This window comes from Oryctolagus cuniculus, chromosome 7, assembly GCF_964237555.1.
Source record: "Oryctolagus cuniculus chromosome 7, mOryCun1.1, whole genome shotgun sequence".
NCBI classification, from domain to species: Eukaryota; Metazoa; Chordata; class Mammalia; order Lagomorpha; family Leporidae; genus Oryctolagus; species Oryctolagus cuniculus.
The window spans coordinates 42,788,114-42,807,414 of record NC_091438.1 but is presented as its reverse complement, the minus strand read 5'-3'; the positions used below and the strand labels follow the sequence as shown (position 1 = coordinate 42,807,414).

The following is a 19,301-nucleotide window of genomic DNA, read 5'->3' as shown; positions in this document are numbered from 1 at the left end:
ATATAGCTAACATAGATTGAGTGCTTACCCGTTGCTGGATATGGTTTTAAGCACAACACACACATAAAGCTCATTTAACCCTCACAACAGTTAGATCTATACTGTATTTTTAACCTTTTAATAAAAAAATTTATTTATTTGAAAGGCAGAGTGACAGGAAGAGATAGAAAGAGAGAGATCTTCCATCTGCTGATTCACTCTCCAAATGACCACAGCAGCTGGAGCTGGACCAGGAGCCACAATGCTGGCCCCAATCTTTTTTTTTTTTTCCCTAATCTAAGCATATTAATTGTGTATATTATGGGGTACAATGTGCTTCCTCAATGCCTGTGTTTTAGGGCCTGGCATTGTGGCACAGTGGGGTAAGCCACTGCCTGCAATGCCAGCATCCTATATGAGCGCCAATTGGGGGTCCCGGCTGCTGCACTTCCAGCTCACTGGTAACAGCCTGGGAAAGCAGCGGAAGATGGCTTAAGTGCTTGGGTCCCCGCACCTGCATGGGAAACTCAGATGGAATTCTGGGTTCCTATTTGGGCCTGGCCCAGGCCAGCCCCAGCCATTGCAGCCAGCTGGGGAGATGGAAGATCTTTCTCTGTCTCTCCTTCTCTGTCACTCTGCCTTTCAAATACACAAATCTTTTTTTCTTGTAAAGGATAATTTATTCTTGTTATCTATTTGTAAGTTTGCAACCATTAACTAGCATCTTCACTTCCCCACTGCCCCTCACAGCCCCCGTCTCGTGCTTCTGTGAGAACAGTTTTTTTAGATTCCACCTAAGTGAGATCATAGAGTATTTGTCTGAGCCTGGCTTACTTCACCCCACATAATGCTGTCCAGCTCCATCCATATTGTTTCTGATGCTAGGAGTTCATCCTTTTTATAACTAAATGGAGTTCCATTGTGTTTAGGTATCATCATTTCTTCATCCACTGGAACGTACTTGGGTCATTTTGTATCTCGGCTATTATGAAGTCATGCTGGAATAAACATGGGAGTGTAGATATCTCTTCAGACAGAATCTGTCATTATCCCCCTTGAACAGATAAGAAAACTGAAGTCCAGATAAGTTTATCTGGCTTTAAGTCTGCATAGTTCAGAAGCCATGGAGCCTGGGGGCAGCCTGATTCTAGTACCTGTATTTTTCTGCGTCACTGCTGGAGATTTCAAAGTAAGATGCAAACAGCCTGGTGGGAACTAACGCAAATCACAACGTCCCCAACCACGCCTTAGAGGGCGCGGGCAGAACCCTGACAGCTGGGCAGCTCGGGGGTTTGCAGTCCCACACACCGTGTCATTCTCGGGCATTTTCACGTTTAATTGTTGTTGGCTGAGCACTTGGCATTCCTACTTGTCCCTTACCGCTTCTCACTGTCCAACCTACCATTCCATCCCAATCTTGCACATGACATCATGACATTTTCCACTGTGGAATTGGAGGTGCCCACAGAACAGAACTGAGACTTCGAGGACTACATGCTTGGTCAGGTTTTTTTTTTTTTTTTTTGTCTTTTCAGAAAGAGGGAGAGAGAGAAGGAAGGAGAGAGAGCATGCTTCCACCTAAGAGAGGGAGAGAGACAGCATGCTTCTACTACTGGTTCACTCTACAATGCCCGCAATGGAAGGGGACAAGGCTGGGACCAGGAACTTCATCCAGGTCTCCCGGGTGGGTGACAGAAACCCAACTACTTGAGCCGCCATCACTGCTGCCTCCCAGGGTCTGCATTAGCAGGGAGCTGGAGCCAGTGGCTGGAGCTGGGGCTCCAACCCAACCACTCTGATGTGGAGACGTGGGACATGGATAGCCTAGCTGGCGTCTTATAACCATTAGGCCAAATGCCCGCCCCTGCACGCTTGTTTTTATCCAGGGTTGAATTTCCAATGCCGATCACTCAACACAGGCTGGCAGAGAACGAAATATCATCTGGGAAGTAGCCTTCAAGCAAACACAAAAAGGCTTTTTTTTTCCTTCTTCCTCCTTACTCTGAGTCACTGTTTCAAAAGAAGTATGATCTAGAATTTGGGTTTCGGTTTTACTGTCGTTGGCAGTGGCGGCGGGTGTGTAGACACACGTTCTCCCGAGGAGTCTGAGCACACAAACGGAAGAGTGGCCAGAGTGTGCTGGGTGGGGCCGTGTGAGTCCCCTCTGGCCACCGAGGCTGACGTGTGTTCATGTGCCTTCCCAGCAGGGCAGAGATCTTCCTGTGGGCTGCCACCGTCCTGGAGCAGGTATTTAGACTCGTCGTCATGGAAACCATCCTCTTAGCTGCCCCCTCACCTACACACTCCTGTGCAATGAGACCAGGACAGCCTGGGGCAGGGGGTTGGGAAGTAAAGAGTTCCTTCTGGCTCAGAGCAGATTGCAATAACCCCAGCAAAGATCAGCTCTGGGAAGGACAGGAAACCAGACACGTCCCCACCCCAGCAGCTTTTGTTCATGGTGTGACCACGTGTGCTGAGGAATGTACACACACAGCCTGCACAGCAAGCCTTTTTTTTGTTTAGCATAGATTATTAGATAAAGCTCAAAAACTTCAGGGATTTTTGTCTCAAGGCCAATTCATGTCTTTTTTTTTTTTTTTTTATCTTTTTTATCTTTTTTTTTTTTTTTTTTTTTTGACAGGCAGAGTGAGCCTGTGAGAGAGACAGAGAGAAAGGTCTTCCTTTTGCCGTTGGTTCACCCTCCAATGGCCGCCGCGGCTGGCGCGCTGCGGCCTGCGCACCGCGCTGATCCAATGGCAGGAGCCAGGTACTTCTCCTGGTCTCCCATGGGGTGCAGGGCCCAAGCACTTGGGCCATCCTCCACTGCACTCCTGGGCCACAGCAGAGAGCTGGCATGGAAGAGGGGCAACCGGGACAGAATCCGGCGCCCCGACCGGGACTAGAACCCGGTGTGCCGGCGCCGCAAGGCGGAGGATTAACCTAATGAGCCGCGATGCCGGCCAAGGCCAATTCATGTTTAAAAGTTGATTGTACATCTCAGAAGACCCCAGACGCTGAGAGCTAACAGTGCTTTGTCCTGGTCAGTGGTTTCCTTCCTTACAAGATACGAGTTGATGCTTCTTTTGTTCCATAGCCAAATCCCTTGTTTCTGTAATTTGTGCACTACTTTAAAAAGTTATTTTCATTTTTATTTGAAAGGCAAGGACACAGAGAGAGAGAGAAAGGGAGAGAGAGAGAGAGAGAGAAAAAACATGCCCGCAACAGCCAAGGCTGGACCAGGTTGAAGTCAGGAGCTCCAAATGTGTGTGTCTATGTGGCAGGAATTCAAGTGCCTGAGCTGTCCCCTGCTGCCTCCCAGGGTGTGCATTAGCAGGAAGCTGGCTCTGAAGCAGAGTGTGGACTCCGGCCCAGGTGCGGGACGTGGGTCAGTATCTTAACAGCAGTGCCACAAAGCCTGCCCCGAACCTGTTTCCTCACGCCCATTCCATGTGCACAGTGGAGGGCTGCCTTCGGCACGCTCAGATCACATACTGGAGTTGCCCTATGTATGCAACTCTTAACTTTTAGCTTGTTCCAAGTCACGCTTTTCCTCCTTATTCAAACCACAATTCTGAGAAATCTTCATGGTTTTAATTCCATCTATCAACTTAATCCTAGATCTTTCAATGTCTTATTTTAATCATCATGATGAATTTTATAGACTTTTAAATTTTTTACTTGAAAGGCAGAGAAATGGAGCAGTGGCATCAGAGAGAGAGAGAGAGAGATTTTCCAACCACTGGTATATTCTCCAAATGACTGCAAAAGCCAGGTTTGGATCAGGCAGAAGCCAGGAGCTGCTAATTCTATCTTGGTCTCCCAAAAGGGTGAGAGGGGCCCAAGCATTTTGGACCATCTTCCTCTGCCTTCCAGATACCTTAGCAGGAAGCTGGATGGGAAGAGGAGCAGCCAGGACTCAAAGTGCCTTTATGACATGGGATGCAGGCATTGAAAACAGCAGCTTAACCTCTGGCAGCACAACGTCAGGCCTTTATGTTGCCTTTAGTATCTTGTCTTCCCAGTTAGAAATCTCACATAGGCAGAAACCATGTATTAGCAATCTTTGATTAGGTAACTTATTTTAGCCTGAGGAAGCTGACTGTGCCCAAGTTCTTACCATGTGGATCAGTGAGAAGACAAAAAATAATAATAATAATAATAATAATAATAAAGGTCTGAGTCTGCAAGGCTCTATAGAGATGGATTAACTCACTTATGCCGTCTGACCACATTTTCCTAAAACCTAGAATCCATCCTGGTTCTTCTAGGCCTTACTTGTTCTAGGCAGGCTCCTAGTGATTCAAACAAGCAGCAAGTCAATTCAACTCAACCGATCCAAGGAGAAAGTCCTTTCTGCAGAGAAGTGCTAAGGGCAGCTGGGCAGTGTTGTGGCCCAGCCAATTAAGCCACCACCAGCATCCTGTACTGGAGCGCCAGTTCAAGTCTCAGCTGTTTACTTCTGATCCGGCTCCCTAGGGAAACAGTGGACAGCCCAGGTACCTGGGTCCCTGCCACCCACACGGATGGAGACCGGATGGAGTTCCAGGATACTGGCTTCAGCCCAGCTCATCCTACTTGTTGCAGCCATTTAGGGAGTGAAACAGCAGATCAAAGATAATTTCTCTCTCTTCTTTGTCACTCTGCCTTCCAAATAAGTAAAACAAATCTATACAAGATACATTAAAAACAAGGGTCGATGTCGCGTAGCAGGTAAAGCTGCCGCCTTTGATGCTGGCATCCCATGTGAGTGCCAGTTCAAGTTCTGGCTGCTTCACTTCCAATCCAGATCCCTGCTAATAAACCTTGAAAAGCAGCGGAAGATGGCCCAAGCCCTTGGGCCCCTGCACCCACACGGGAGACCCAGAAGCTCCAGGCTCCTGGCTTCATCCTTCCCCAGCCCCTGCCATTGTGGCCATTTGGGGAGTAAACTAACAGATCAAAGACCTGCCTCTGTAACTCTACCTTTCAAATAAATACATCTTTTAAAAAAATCTATTGCGGGTCCAGCGCTGTGGTTTAGCGGGTAAAGCTGCCACCTGCAGTGCCAAAAACGTATTAGGAGTGAAGAGAAACTGAAGTTGCACGCTCCTCCTCGGTCTTAATTCCATCTGGGCTTGAGTCGATCTCCCAATCTGCTTCCTCTCCCGTCAGCTCTGAAGGAGTCAGGTTTCTCTTCCGTGCCACAAGCTGTACTCATTCCTTCCTTTTCCAAATTCCTGTACCACTCCCAGTTTGAACTACTCTATGATCAACTTCTCGTTTGTTTTCTGTCCCTAATACTTTACTGGTCACCTCTAGGCCTGTGTTCAGCTGGGTGGGCTCTGGGAAGGGGATCACTACTCGCCAGGTCTGGGCATGAGGCGGCCTTGGCCCAGCTCTCCAGCCTCCCCCACCCCCACCCCCACCCAGGATTCTGGGACAGCACAGGGCACCCAGGTAGGGGAACAGGTACAGTCTAAGAGCACAAGATCCATAGCCACCTGCCAGCCTAGCTGTTTGCGAACATTCAGCCATGTTTGGTTTGATGGTGTCACTGCCCAGTGTTCAGCCAGTGGGAGACTTTATCGTGCTCATCTGTGTCCTGGAAGGCCTGGGCCAACCGCAGAACCTCATCCACAGAACGCCCCACAGGCAAATCATTTGCAGTGATCTGGTGGACGCCTTTGCCATTTTAAGCAATACCCTCACCAATTTTGAGTACCCCGTCATCTTGGGACAATTTTCTGATAACACCAGCCAGCAGAGCAATGTTCCGGGGGCCTAGGCTGCCCTCCTCCTGGGGGGTGTTGACCCTAGGGAAGAGGGAAGGGAGGCTAGGGACTCCAGGATGCTTGGTATATAGTGGGGTCCCTTACTCTGTGACAAGCGCCGGAGTGGCAGTGTTGGAGGCAACAGATAGCTTTCACATCAGGCCCTGGGAGCCCCACCCAACCCCACTCTGGTGTGTGTTGGGGGACACTGGGGCTGTATCTCTACTGCTAAAGCACCAGCTCTAAGTGACTTCACAGGTGCTGTGGTCCTGTCTCCTGCAGTAGAGAGCTTGGGTTCAACCTTGTTTCCTCTTTTTTTTTTTCCCCCAAGATTATTTATTTGAAAGGCAAAATTAGAGAGAGATCTTCCATCCACTGGTTTACTCCCCAAATGGCTGCAACTGCCAGAGCGAGGCTGGTCTGAAGCCTGGAACTTCTGGGTCTCCCACAGGGTGCAGGGGCCCAAGCACTTGGGCACATTCTCTGTTGCTTTCCCAGGCCATTAGTAGGGAACTGGATTGGAAATAGAGCAGCTGGGACTGCTGCCCCTATGGGATGCCAGCATTGCAGGCAGCAGCTTTACCAACCACGCCACAACACTGGCCCTCTCTAGTTGGTTACATCCAAGCAAATTTTAACTAAGCTCCAGAACAAGAGATAGCATTTTGTATCCCTCTGAACATCCCACAGCTCTTAGAAAAGTTGCTTAGTGCACAGTAAAAGTCTAATTAGAAGTACTTTGCCAGCAGTCCCACTGCCTACCCTCATAGCGGTGACATTAGATAACAGAATGCCATCCCTTCAGCACCAATTTCTATAGAGGACACCAGCAGTGGCTACTGACACACTCAAAACCAGCTCACTAATGAGGTCACACAAATACATTCCTCTCGTATCTACACCACGTCCTCTCTCCCAACACTAGTGCCTATTTATAGTGTGGAGTTAAAAGCAAGGATTTTCCAAGCTGGTGTTATGGCACAGGAGGTTAAGCCACTGCCCTATCAGAGCACTGGTTTGAGTCCCAGCTGCTCCACTTCTGATCCAGCTCCCTGCTGCTGTGCCTGGGAAAGCAGCAGAGGATGGCTCATGCACTTGGGGCCCTGCCCACCTACATGGGAGACCCCGGTTTGGCTTGGCCCAGGCCCAGCTGTTGTGGCCATTTGGGGAGTGAATCAGTAGATGGAAGGTTTCTTTCTCCCTCTCTCCCTGTCACTCTGCCTTTCAAATAAAAAAAAGCAAAAGCATTTTTCACAAGAAAACTTATCACATTCTGATTTAGCATACACAGTTGAAGCTTAAATTAACCCTCGATCAAGTGGTGAGCGCGCTATCCCTTTCCATGTTTTTCGTTTCCTCAGCTCCGAATGAAGGAGCATCCAGGGCACACTCCCTGGCACTTGACACAGCGATCTGTACATGGCTGGCACTCATTTTTTTTTAATCAATATTTCCCAGAATATAAAATATCATTTTTTCTTAAAATGACTGCTTTGCAATGATCCCAAACATTATCCACTAACAGGTAAACAAAGGAAAACCCCGACAAGTTGTTTAAAGGTTCTGTATTGTGTCATACAAACTGAATTCATATACAAGTGCATTAAGTGAAAAACTTTTCTCCTTTCCTCCCCACACACCACAGAACTAGATTCTAGCTAATGCATCACGTCTCTTTGAGTTCTCTACAGCTAACTCTAGATCCTAGCTTCTGAATCTTGTCATTAACTGATCTGGTATGGACATGAACAGTTCCACTGCCTTTCAACTTGTCCCTGAAATTTTTCTCTCTTCAAAGTTCAGGCAGTAATTAATTTAATGCCCTCAAATTGGATAAAGCTGATTAGTTAGAACTGCTAAGAATAGAGCTATGATTTAAACTATCTAGCACCATGAATGAAATTCTCAATACTAATCAACAGACTATTTAATCCAAGGATCAAATACATGACAGTGATGGTCTCACACACACTGATTTGTTACTCTGCTTAGATGCAATGCACATTCCCTTCTGTCTTACAGTTCCTTCTCTCTGGGCATGTTCTGTGTTGGCTTGACTATCTTGAATAATTATGCAGCAGTCAATTCCTTGCTCGATGCTAATAACAATCCCGTAGGTCAGCAGGAGTGAGAAGTGAAGGCATTCACTTAACAGGCGTGACACCAGATCAACATGCGAGACAGAACTGCACTGCGTTTCTCCTCTACTTTCAGGCTTCCCCACAGTGCGAGGATTCCTGTGAGACTTCTGACCTGCAAAGACTTGATTCTGGCTCCTTCCTCTTTGGATGTACTCTGAGTACCATAAAACACAATTTATTTGGTAGCGAAGATGTTGCCAGGAGTTTCGAAAGGGACCACTGCTCAGAGTTAAAAACATTACTTTTTTGCTTTTGAATCTAGAACGTATACCATCACAAGAGAAGCAGGACCTGAAAAACAGTTGCCGGGCTGGGCTCTTGTGAAAGGTGATCCACAAGGTCATCTTTTCAGAGTTTAAAGTAAACACAAACACTGCTTCAGTGACGTTAATATGCAATAGGTGATGTTTTCTCTTAGCACTTTTGCAATTCTCTCCATACCTAACAAGTTCAGATACCAAAATCCTGCTCCTCACAGAGAACTCGCTGCCAGTACTTAAAGCTGCATCTTCCTAGAACCACACTTTCTCAGCCACACACAGGGCGCACAGTGGCGTTCCTTAGGCTAAACTTCGGCAAGGCTCAAAAACCCCTGAGGTAAATAAACTTCACGAGGTCCTTCCAAAGACATCTTCAGGTGAGAAGCCCAACACACGTGAACCTTAAAGCTTCGACACTGACGCGTGAGGCGCAGTGACCGTGGCGTCACGGGGCACACACAATCTTACTGCAACTCCTGAGGGCGCTTCCCTGAGGAATGCAGTCAGTCCGAGGAAGCTCTGAAAGATCCTGCTGGCCTGGCCCTGCTCCAGAGCACAGGGAAGGGGCCAGGAAGGGGAAGCACGAGGAAGCAGTGAATGGAAACGAGTCGCTGTGTGCCGTCCGTGGGGAAGAAAAAGCCTGCACGAGTTGTTCAGTTATACAGCCATGGCTCCTACAGTGTTTACCTTTGCAGGTAAAGAAAGGCGAAGCACAGTAACCTCCCGGAGAAAGCGTCATTACAGTTCATAGCTTCCATCTGTTCTTACCATCTCAGTGCCTTGGGGTCAAACACGCGGCTCTCAGCAAAGTCCGACTCAGAACCAGGAATCTGCTCCTACCTCTTGCTAACCGTGTCCCCACAAAGCATGCCCTGTTTCCCCACATCTCATCATTCCGTACCCGGCAAGAGCAGTCAGCGCCACGGCTGTCTGCTGACCGCTCTCAGCACTGAATTCCTTACACGACTTCTGTTCTATCTCCAGGAAGCACTATTTGAAGAGGAGCCTGAGCCCCTTCTCTGGGATCGTCCCAGGAAACCTAAGTTGAAGGATAACGTGGACTGCATGGCAGAAAATTCCTCTTGTGAACGTAGATGAACAAATATAGTACATATAGTCTTCTGGGTATAGACAATTTTACATTAATTAATTAATATCAGCAACAGAACCCAAAACATTGGTAGATCAAATTCTAATGTGACAATTGAAAAGCAGACAGTGCTCCCCTGGATTAATAAATCAGAATTAACTAAGAGATAGTACTTGAAATACCACATCATTGCAAACTCCTAGCAGGCATGTTCCCCTCATCGGTTACTTTTAAAATAACTGTCATGACAGGAGAAAGAGCAAGTGCCACGCTCACTACTGCAGGTTACTGGACCGCTTCCATTAAGCACTGCAGTTCGCAGAGAACGCTTCCCTTCTTTCCTTCAAGTTACTGAGTCTTTCTTCTTCCGGAATGGCGACTTCAGCCTCTTCCACACGCTGTTTTTGGGTTTAGATTTTTTCTCCATGGCCAACACTGCCTCCTTTTCTTTCCGACGGATCTCCCGCACCAGAGCATGGAAAACATCATCGATGTAGTAGCGATACGCAGCAGATGTTTCAAAAAAAGGACAGCTGAATTCCCGAGCCAGAGATAATCCTTCTTCCTTGGTGACCTTTGGAAATACAAACATGAGAAAATTTGCAGTGGCAACAGTGGAAAACATCACTCCCAAAAGTGAATGGGCTACAACTATGGAGGTGTTCAAGTACAGGCAGTAACCTGTAATTTTGAGAGGCTGAACCACAGGATTTCTATGTTTGTTCTATCTTCAAATTATATGATTCTACTTATAATCTATTTTTGAGAGACATTTTTGGAACAGGTATCAAATATGCAATCTTAATTTCCTTTATATCCTTCCTTTTAAGAAAGACAAACATGAGGAACAGAGATATATATACTTAAATTAATCCTGAAAACTACCAAGAACCCCACACCAATATTATGTTCCATACTTTCTCTACTTTTGGATAGAGTGTTTCTTACCTTCTGCTACCATAAGTAGTCTGGCAATAAACATTTTTTTTTTTCTTTTAAGATTTATTTGATTTGAAAGAGTCAGAGAGAGAGATAAGAGACAGAGAGAGAGAAGTCTTCCATCCGCTAGTTCACTCCCCAGACGGCTGCAACAGCCAGAGCTGCACCGATCCAAAGCCAGGAACTTCTGGGTCTCCCACCTGGGTGCAGGGGCCCAAGCACCCGGGCCATCCTCTATTGCCCTCCCAGGCCATAGCAGAGAGCTGGATCAGAAGAGGAGCAGCTGGGACTAGAACCGGCGCCCATATGGGATGCTGGCGCTTCAGGCCAGGGCCTCAACCTGCTGCACCACAGCACCAGCCCCGGCAATGAACATTTTATATCTAAATCCCTAAGAGGGGCCGGGCTTGTGGTATAGTGGGTGGGGCCACCGGCTGCAGTGCCAGCATCTCATATGGGCGCTGGTTTGAGTCCTGGCTGCTCCTCTTTTGATCCAGCTCTCTGGTATAGCCTAGGAAAGTGGTGGGGGATGGGTGGTGGGTGCTTGGGCCCCTGCATCCATGTAGGAGTCCCAGAGGAGGACTCCTGGCTCCTGGCTGTAGCAGCTGTTTGGGGAGTGAACCAGCGGACGGAGGACTTCTCTGTCTGCCTCTGCCTCTCTGTAACTGCCTTTCAAGTAAATAAATCAATCTTCAAAAAATAAATGAAGCCCTTAGGAAATTTTCCCATAGGTACTGAGAATTATTAAGAATTCAATAAAGACATACTGTCTCCACAAGACATGTACCATTAATAGCTTCTACTGGCTGTCATGTATCCATTTTATCACATCCTCACATCTACACAAAACAGCCACATTTTAGACATCACTGCTAACCTGACAGGTATCACCTACTCTAAGATTCTACAATTTCATTCTCCCCACCTCAGCTCATAATCCTTACCATGAATAAGCATACTTTCAAGTCTGACCTAATGCTACAAGAGATTATGTCTGAGGTTTCAGAAAATAAACAATCCATGTTCCCACACTTAATAGGTATTCTAGTTCTCATCTAATTACAATACTATGGATTCTGCCCTGTACATTAATTCCTAAAATCCATATTTTATCCAAAATAATAGTACATTAGTAGATATGGGGTAAACTGTCAAGGTTAGGGAAAAGCTAATTTTGGGTTTCTATTGTTTTTTTTCATGGGGTGCAGGGCCCAAGCACCTGGGCCATCCTCCACTGCACTCCCGGGCCATAGCAGAGAGCTGGCCTGGAAGAGGGGCAACCAGGACAGAATCCAGTGCCCTGACCGGGACTAGAACCCGGTGTGCCAGCGCCGCAAGGCGGAGGATTAGCCTATTGAGCCACGACGCTGGCCTCTATTGTATTTAAAAAAATTTTTTTTGGGGGGGTGCATCATTCTTGGAGGCACTGCAATACCACGTATATGCATGGAATGGATACAGCAAGCTTCTATTTCATCTATTCCCAAAATTCCATGTAATACATTGTCTTCAGGGTGAGACATAAATTGATAAACTAGATATCACACAGCAAGCCAAAAGGCTGAGAAATGATTTTTTATTTTAAGGCAAAGGAATCTGTAAACCAAGAAAGAAAAGTGATTAATTCTTTAAGATAATACACAGTATTTTCACCTCCATCCTCACCTGTCTTAGTTGTTTTAGATCAGATTTGTTTCCCACAAGAACCACAGGTGTATCATCAGTACGTCGAACTCTATAAATAAGCTGCTTAAACTCCCGAACTTCATGGAAGCTTCGACGATCCGTGATAGAATAGCAGATGATAAACCCTTCTCCTGCTCTCATGTACTGATCCCGCATGGCTGTAAACTCTGCCTGGAGGGAAATGAGGGACAATGACTGATCAATACAACACAAAACTACACACACATCAGCCATTTATTTCAAGTTAAAGAAGAGAGATGTTGATTACCTGCTGTCCTGAGTCAGAGTGCATGAAAAATTAAGAGATAAACTAGTGATCTTTTCTGCGTAAGCCTTCCCCTCCCCTTCACTAGAGTGAAAAAAGTCTTTATTTATAGCAGTCTAGGATTTAATACCTGTCCAGCAGTATCCAAAATGTCCAGATTGGCAGGCTCATCATCAATGCGGATCCGGATTTTATAAGCATCTTCTACAAGAGGGAAGAAAGGTGTAGTATAGACCCATAAATACAGAAAGAAATATATTTTTTAAAGATTTATTCATTTATTTGAGTTACAGAGAGAGGAGGAGAAATAGATTTTCCATCCACTGGTTCACTCCCCAAATGGGCGCAACAGCTGGGGCCAGGCCAGGACAAAGCCAGGAGCTTTTTCCAGCTCTCCCACATGGGTGCAGGGGCACAGGGACTTGGGCCATATCCTGCTGTTCTGCCATAAACATTAGCAGGGTGCTGGACTGAAAGTGGGACTCAAACCAGCACTCAGATGGGATGCCAGTGCTGCAGGCTGCTGTTCAACTTGCTGCGCCACAGTACCAGCTCCAGAAATACTCTATTTTAAAACTCATCTTACAGAGTAGACTCCATTCAAATCCTCTTAAGTGCCCAAATTTCCCCAGAGGGCATGCTTTACCAATTGAGATATGTAAGCCATGTCTTCAATTAGGATATTTATTTTTAACATTTTATTTGAAAGACAGTTACTGAGAGAGAGGGATGGCCATCTTCCATCCACTGGTTCACTACTCAAGCAGCCACAATGACTGGGATGGACCAGGCTGAAGCCAGGAGCCTGGAATTCCATCCTGGTCTCCCATATGGGTGGCAGGGGCCCAAGTACTTGGGCCCACATCTGCTATCTTCCCAGGTGCTTTAGCAGGGAGCTAAATTGGAAGCGGAACAGCTGGGACTCCAGTGCTCTGATATAGGATGCCAGGTGGCTAAACCACAATGCCCATTCCTAAGGGTTTTTTTGGTTCATGTAGATGGGTGGTGCATCTTATTCACAGATTAAATTAATCAGGCTTCGCTTACAACTCTAAAAGAGGATTCTGAGACAATGGTTTTTTAAAAAAAATATTGGGCCAAAAAAGTAACATTACCATTTATTAAAATTATAACATGCCATGCATTATACTAGCCAATTTATATACATTAACTCATTCAATAGGCACAAAAATCCAATGAAGCGAAGAATTATTATCTTTCTTTCATAAAGAAAATTAGCTCTAAAACAGGGGTGGAAAACTTTTCCTGCCAAGGGTCATTTGGATGTTTGTAACATCATTTGCAAGCCATACAAAATTAACAACTTAAAAAAATTAGCCTGGGGCTGGGGCTATGGTGACACAGATGAAGCCGTCACCTGCAGTCCTGGTTCCAGTCCTGGCTGCTCCACTTCCGATCCAGCTCTCTGCTATGGCCTGGGAAATTAGTGGAAGATGATCCAAGTCCTTAGGCCCCTGCACTCTCGTGGGAGACCCAGAAGAAGCTCCTGGCTCCAGGCTTTGGCTCAGCGAGCTCTGGCCACTGCGGCCATTTGGGAAGCAAACCAGCAAATGGAAGACCTCTCTCTATCTGCCTCTGTGTAACTCTTTCAAATAAATACATCTTTTTGTAAAAAATTAGCCTGCTGTAGATTTGTTGAATTTGAAGTTTCACCTGTGGTTGCCTTGGCAGCGCCAGACCAAACAATTTTGTGGGCCTTACACAGCCTGTGAGCTGGATGCTACCCATTCCTGCTAAAATATCAAATATCTTTCCCAAATTACAAAGCTAATTAGTGATACAGTCAGCACTAAAATCCAGTGCTGTCTGATTCAAAAGCCTACATATCGGGCTGTTGCTGTGGTGTAGTGGGTTAAGCTGCCACCTACAACAGCGGCATCCCATATGGGTGCCAGTTGGAAATTCAGCTGCTCCACTTCCTTTCCAGTTCCCTGCTAATGCACCCGGGAAAGCAGAAGATGGCCCAAGTGTTTGGGCACCTGCCATCCATGTGGGACTCTTTGGCCATTTGGGGAGTGAACCAATATACGGAAGATCTCTTTCTCTGTCTCTCCCTCTCAGCCACTTTGCCTTTCAAATAAATAAAATAAATCTTTAAAAGAAAAAAACAATGAAGAGTCCACCAAATCAATGTCTCTCAAACTACAGTCTATGCTCCACTAAGATTAGTGAGTTCTGAAATCAATTTAACATATTGGAAACAACATTAAAATAAACAAGCCAAAGTTAACAACAGTAAATACTAGAGTGAAACACATGTATAAAGCTAGTTTCCCAATATTTTTAAAAGATTTATTTATTTGAAAGGCAAAGTGACAGAAACACACACACACACATATACACACACAACTCTCATCAACTGGTTCACTTCCTAAATGGTCCCAAAGCCAGGTCTAGGCCAGGCCAAAGCCAGGAATTCCACCTAGGTTTCCCACATGGGTGTCAGGGCCATCTCCCACTGCTTTCTTAGGCATGTTAGAAGCTGGATCAGGGGCAGAGAAGCAGGACTCAAACCAGGATTCCAGTATGGGATACTGGCATCACAAGCTGCAGCTTAACCTGCTGTGCCACAACACAGACCCCTTCCTGATTTTTTTTTTTTTTTTTTTTTTTTTTTGACAGGCAGAGTGGACAGTGAGAGAGAGAGACAGAGAGAAAGGTCTTCCTTTGCCGATGGTTCACCCTCCAATTGCGGCCGGCGCACCGCACTGATCCAATGGCAGGAGCCAGGAGCCAGGTGCTTTTCCTGGTCTCCCATGGGGTGCAGGGCCCAAGCACCTGGGCCATCCTCCACTGCACTCCCTGGCCACAGCAGAGAGCTGGACTGGAAGAGGGGCAACTGGGACAGAATCCAGCGCCCCAACCGGGACTAGAACCCGGTGTGCCGGCGCCGCTAGGCGGAGGATTAGCCTAGTGAGCCGCGGCGCCGGCCCCCTTCCTGATATTTTAATTACATATATCTTTGTCTTATGTATGATATATATACACAGATATATATCACATACATACACTTTCATATTTATATTTGTATTGGTTACAATGTTAAAGTTTTGTTTTTTTTTTTTTTTAAATAGCCACAGTTCAAAATGTACCTTGCTTACCATTGTATTTCTAGGGCCTGATTTTTAAAAATTATTTCTTAAAGGGTACAAGTGTGTCTTTTACTCTAAAGAAGGGAAAAGATGTTTCTGGAGTTCTCAAGTACATTATCCTAACCCATAAACTGAATTTATTCTTATAATTCCCACCATGGCTTGAATCTCTGGACAAATTTGATAGATAGTATACAAAGCAAGAACTGTTTCTATTTTGCCCAACCCATGGGAACATCTACAATGTAAAATGCCCAAGTCCAAAGATGGGCTATCACAAAACGCTCACTGGCACTGTGGGACACAGAGATCTGATCCCATAGAACTTCCTCCTGACAACTCAGGATCAGGACAGAGTGTCACAAGAGAAAATGAACAAGAGCATGGCAGACTTTTTATGCCCAGCTCCATTCTCATTTTCCTTTTACACTAGGATACAATTCCTTAGCATCAAATTGGCTTTTTTTATGGTTTAGGAATGGCAGTAATGTATTTTTGTAGAGAATAGCAATTAAAAAAAATTAAAAGGCAAAACAAACAAAATGAGTTTTTATTCTATTAGCCAACAACAGAGTTAAGGTCTATAAAAGACATGTGGGGGCTGGCGCTGTGGTATAGTAGGCTAAGCCTCTGCCTGCAGCAGCAGTATCCCATATGGACACCGGTTTGTGTCCTGGCTCCTCTTCTGATCCAGCTCTCTGCTTATGGCATGGGAAGAGCAGTGGAAGGTGGCCTAAGTGTTTGGGCCCCTCTACCCAGGTGGAAGAACCTCCTGGCTCCTGGATTGGCCCAGCTCCAGCCATTGTGGCCATTTGGAAAGTAAACCAGTGGATGGAAGACCTGTCTCTGTCTCTCCCTCTCTCTAACCCTACCTCTCAAATAAAGAAATAAATAAAATCGGCCGGCGCCGCAGCTCACTAGGCTAATCCTCCGCCTAGCGGTGCCGGCACACCGGGTTCTAGTCCCGGTCGGGGCGCCGGATTCTGTCCCTGTTGCCCCTCTTCCAGGCCAGCCCTCTGCTGTGGCCAGGGAGTGCAGTGGAGGATGGCCCAGGTGCTTGGGCCCTGCACCCCATGGGAGACCAGGAAAAAGCACCTGGCTCCTGGCTCCTGGCTCCTGGCATCGGATCAGAGCGGTGCGCCGGCTGCAGCGCGCCGGCCGTTAGAGGGTGAACCAACGGCAAAAGGAAGACCTTTCTCTCTCTCTCTCACTGTCCACTCTGCCTGTCAAAAAAATAAAAAATAAATAAATAAAATCTAAAAAAAAAAAAAAAAAAAAAAAAGGGACATGGGAGGGGTTGCACTGTGGCCCAGTGAGTTAAACTGCTGTGCACAATGCCAGTGCTTGCATTCCGTAACACAGTGCTGGTCTGAGTCCCAGCTGCTCTGTTTCTAATACAGCTCCCTGCCAATGCACCCATGAATGTAGAAGTTGGCCCAGATATTTGGGCCCCTGTCACCATGTGGGAAATCTGGATGGGGTTCCTGGCTCCCAGCTTCAGCCTGACCCAGTCCCTCTGCAGCCATTTGGGGAGTCAACCAGTTGATGGAAGATCTCTTTTTGTGTATGTGTGTCTCTGTAACTCTGCCTTTCAAATAAGTAAATCTTTATAAAACATAAAATGAAACAAAAGACATGAGAAGACATGACTGCACAGTGAACTTGAGACATAAGGAAGTAAAATGAGGGCTTCCAGCATGTCTGGGTTGTGAGAGTTCAGTAGGCTGGCTCTACTTGTTTTTCTGCTTCCTTCTGTGGAAGTTCAAACCAGCAAGCAGCTGACTCATAGTTAGAGTCAGTCTCCAGTGAGACCCTTAGAGAACTGACAGCAAGAAAAGGCTCCCTTAAGTGGCCGTTAAGCTCTTCCTTTAATCTGATAATATACCAACCATTAAGAAGACAAAGAAAGTTGGCCCACAAATATTTAATAAGATAGAAACTAAGGACAGCTTATGTACACAGAGAAAAGTATAAAAGCAGACACATTCAGCTAATTACATACTGCTATGCCACGCTTGTCTCTAAACAAATATGACACCAAAAATGGCTCAAAATATAGTTAGAAATCATTTTTTAGGGCTGGTGCTGTGGCACAGTGTGTAAAGCTGCTGCCTGCAGTGCTGGCATCCTATATGGGCACCAGCTCAAATCCTGGCTGCTCCACTTCTGCTCTAGCCCTCTGCTATGGCCTGGGAAAGCAGAAGAAGATGGCCCAAGTCCTTGGGCTCCTGCATCCATGTGGGAGACCTGGAGGAAGCTCCAGGCTACTGGCTTCAGATCGACCCAGCTCCGGCTCTTGCAGCCATCTGGGGAGTGATCCATTCGATGGAAGTCCTCTCTCTCTCTGTCTCTGCCTCTCAAATAGATCTTTTTTAAGAAAAGCTTTAGTTTGAAAAAAAAAAAAAAAAAAAAAAAAAAACCTCATAAACTATAAAAAATATTGAGAACAAACAAAAAAACAACAAAAAAAAATCTTTTTAAAACCGACATCCCTCAAAATACTTTTACAGGGAAACCCAAAGTACAGTGGGCTTACCGATGGTGGGGTCATGGTCTTCTGGAAATCGGTGGCTGATAAACTGCATAGTCATGGCTTCAAAACAAGAAATCAAAGTTAACCTCATGAAGGTGATCCATAGATGAAAATTCCAAATATCAACTGCACAACAGCCAGGAGCCCATTAGGTTTGGCAGAGGTCAATTCTTTCTTACATCTTGTCAAACTGAAAATGTGGGGCCAGCGCTGAAGCGCAACGGGTAAAGCCGCTGCCTGCAGTGCCAGCATCCCATATGGGCACCCGTTTAAGTCCCAGCTGCTCCACATCCGATCCAGCTCTCTGCTGTGGCCTGTGAAAGCAGTGGAAGACGCCCCCAAATCCTTGGGCCCCTGCACGTGCATGGGAGACCCGGAAGAAGCTTGCAGCTCCTGGCTTTGGATCGGCACAGCTCCAGCGTTGCAGCCAATTGGGGAGTGAACCGGCGGACGGAAGACCTCTCACTTTCTCTCTCTGCCTCTCCTTCTCTAACTCTGACTTTGAAATAAATAAATAAAATCTTAAAAAAAAAAAAAAAAAAGGAAAATGTGCCCTTACCACTTTTCCCCACGCCACCCGCGCCAAGCATCACTAATTTGTACTCGCGTGAAAGTCCTGTAGGATTGCTGCAGCAGCCAACAGCTGGGCGAGATCCAGAGTCCATTGTTCTCTTGGGGGAGTCCTGGGCTGTCCCAAAGAAAAGCCACCTAGGAAGAGAGTAAAAAATATCCGGTCCAGGTTGCAGACCCGGAGCCAGCACCGTCCCTCACCACACAGCCTGTCCCACCCGTGCACTCGGAACCCTTTCTGGCGGCACTAAGAAATCCCACTGCCTCGCTCGCTCACTCTAGACTGTGCGGTCCTGTGACACCATGGCGGGTTTCCACTTACTACGTTTTCGATAAAAACCAACAGAAATTTGGAGTCTCTTTTCCGAATGGGGCAGCAACACACCCGGGAGAAGGGTTGAGGTTTGAGGGCACGGCATCCGCTCCCGTCAGCAGTCCCGAGGCTCCACCCCTCCCGGAGGCACCTCCCGCCCCCCGCTGCGCCTCCGCACCCCTCGAAGCCCCGCCTGGCGCCGGCAAGACTCCCGCCCGCCCGCCGAACCGGGGAACCCACCTCGCCCTCTTCCCTCGCGCCGGGGCACCGGCACTGTCCCCTCCCACAGCCGGGTATAATGGCGCAGTGTCTGACGGGAGGGGCGGGGCGCCGGCGACGCACGCAGGCCCCGCCCCCGCCGGGACGGGCCATCTGTCTTCCTGGTCCGTGACCTGGTTCAGTGGGCTGCCCTGTCACGTCCCATCGCCCAGGCCAGCGCGCACGTACTGGGCTGTTGGCTGCTAGTGAACAACTCATGTTTGGCCCAATGCAAGGCTAACGGAGGGAAAGGGGAAGGCCCGTCCGCTGACCCTGAGATCCTAAGCAGGAAAAGCCCTTTCCCAGAGGGGCTGCTACAAGGACTTGTGCTCCCGAGACCAAGTTTAAGCATGTATTTTTTTTTTTTTTTTGGACAGGCAGAGTGGACAGTGAGAGAGACAGAA

The 19,301-nt window shown here is 47.0% G+C and overlaps 1 protein-coding gene across 7 annotated transcripts; it reads right to left on the bottom strand.

The window, feature by feature from the left end:
- Positions 1-7,279: 7,279 nt before the first annotated feature.
- RIT1 (Ras like without CAAX 1) lies at positions 7,280-19,006 on the bottom strand. Of its 7 annotated transcripts, none has more exons than XM_008264332.4 (6): positions 18,880-19,006; positions 18,316-18,464; positions 17,760-17,816; positions 12,241-12,314; positions 11,825-12,016; positions 7,280-9,794 (listed from the first exon to the last, which is right to left on the bottom strand). In XM_008264332.4, exons 2-6 carry the CDS (start codon positions 18,419-18,421, stop codon positions 9,564-9,566), a joined length of 660 nt encoding a protein of 219 aa, XP_008262554.1. In that variant the 5' UTR covers positions 18,422-18,464; positions 18,880-19,006; the 3' UTR covers positions 7,280-9,563. The 7 variants fall into 7 exon arrangements, with proteins under 7 accessions (XP_008262554.1, XP_051714535.1, XP_069933688.1 ...); XM_051858575.2 differs by having other exon boundaries at positions 18,360-18,464; positions 18,880-18,943; XM_070077587.1 differs by having other exon boundaries at positions 18,712-18,882.
- Positions 19,007-19,301: the final 295 nt, after the last annotated feature.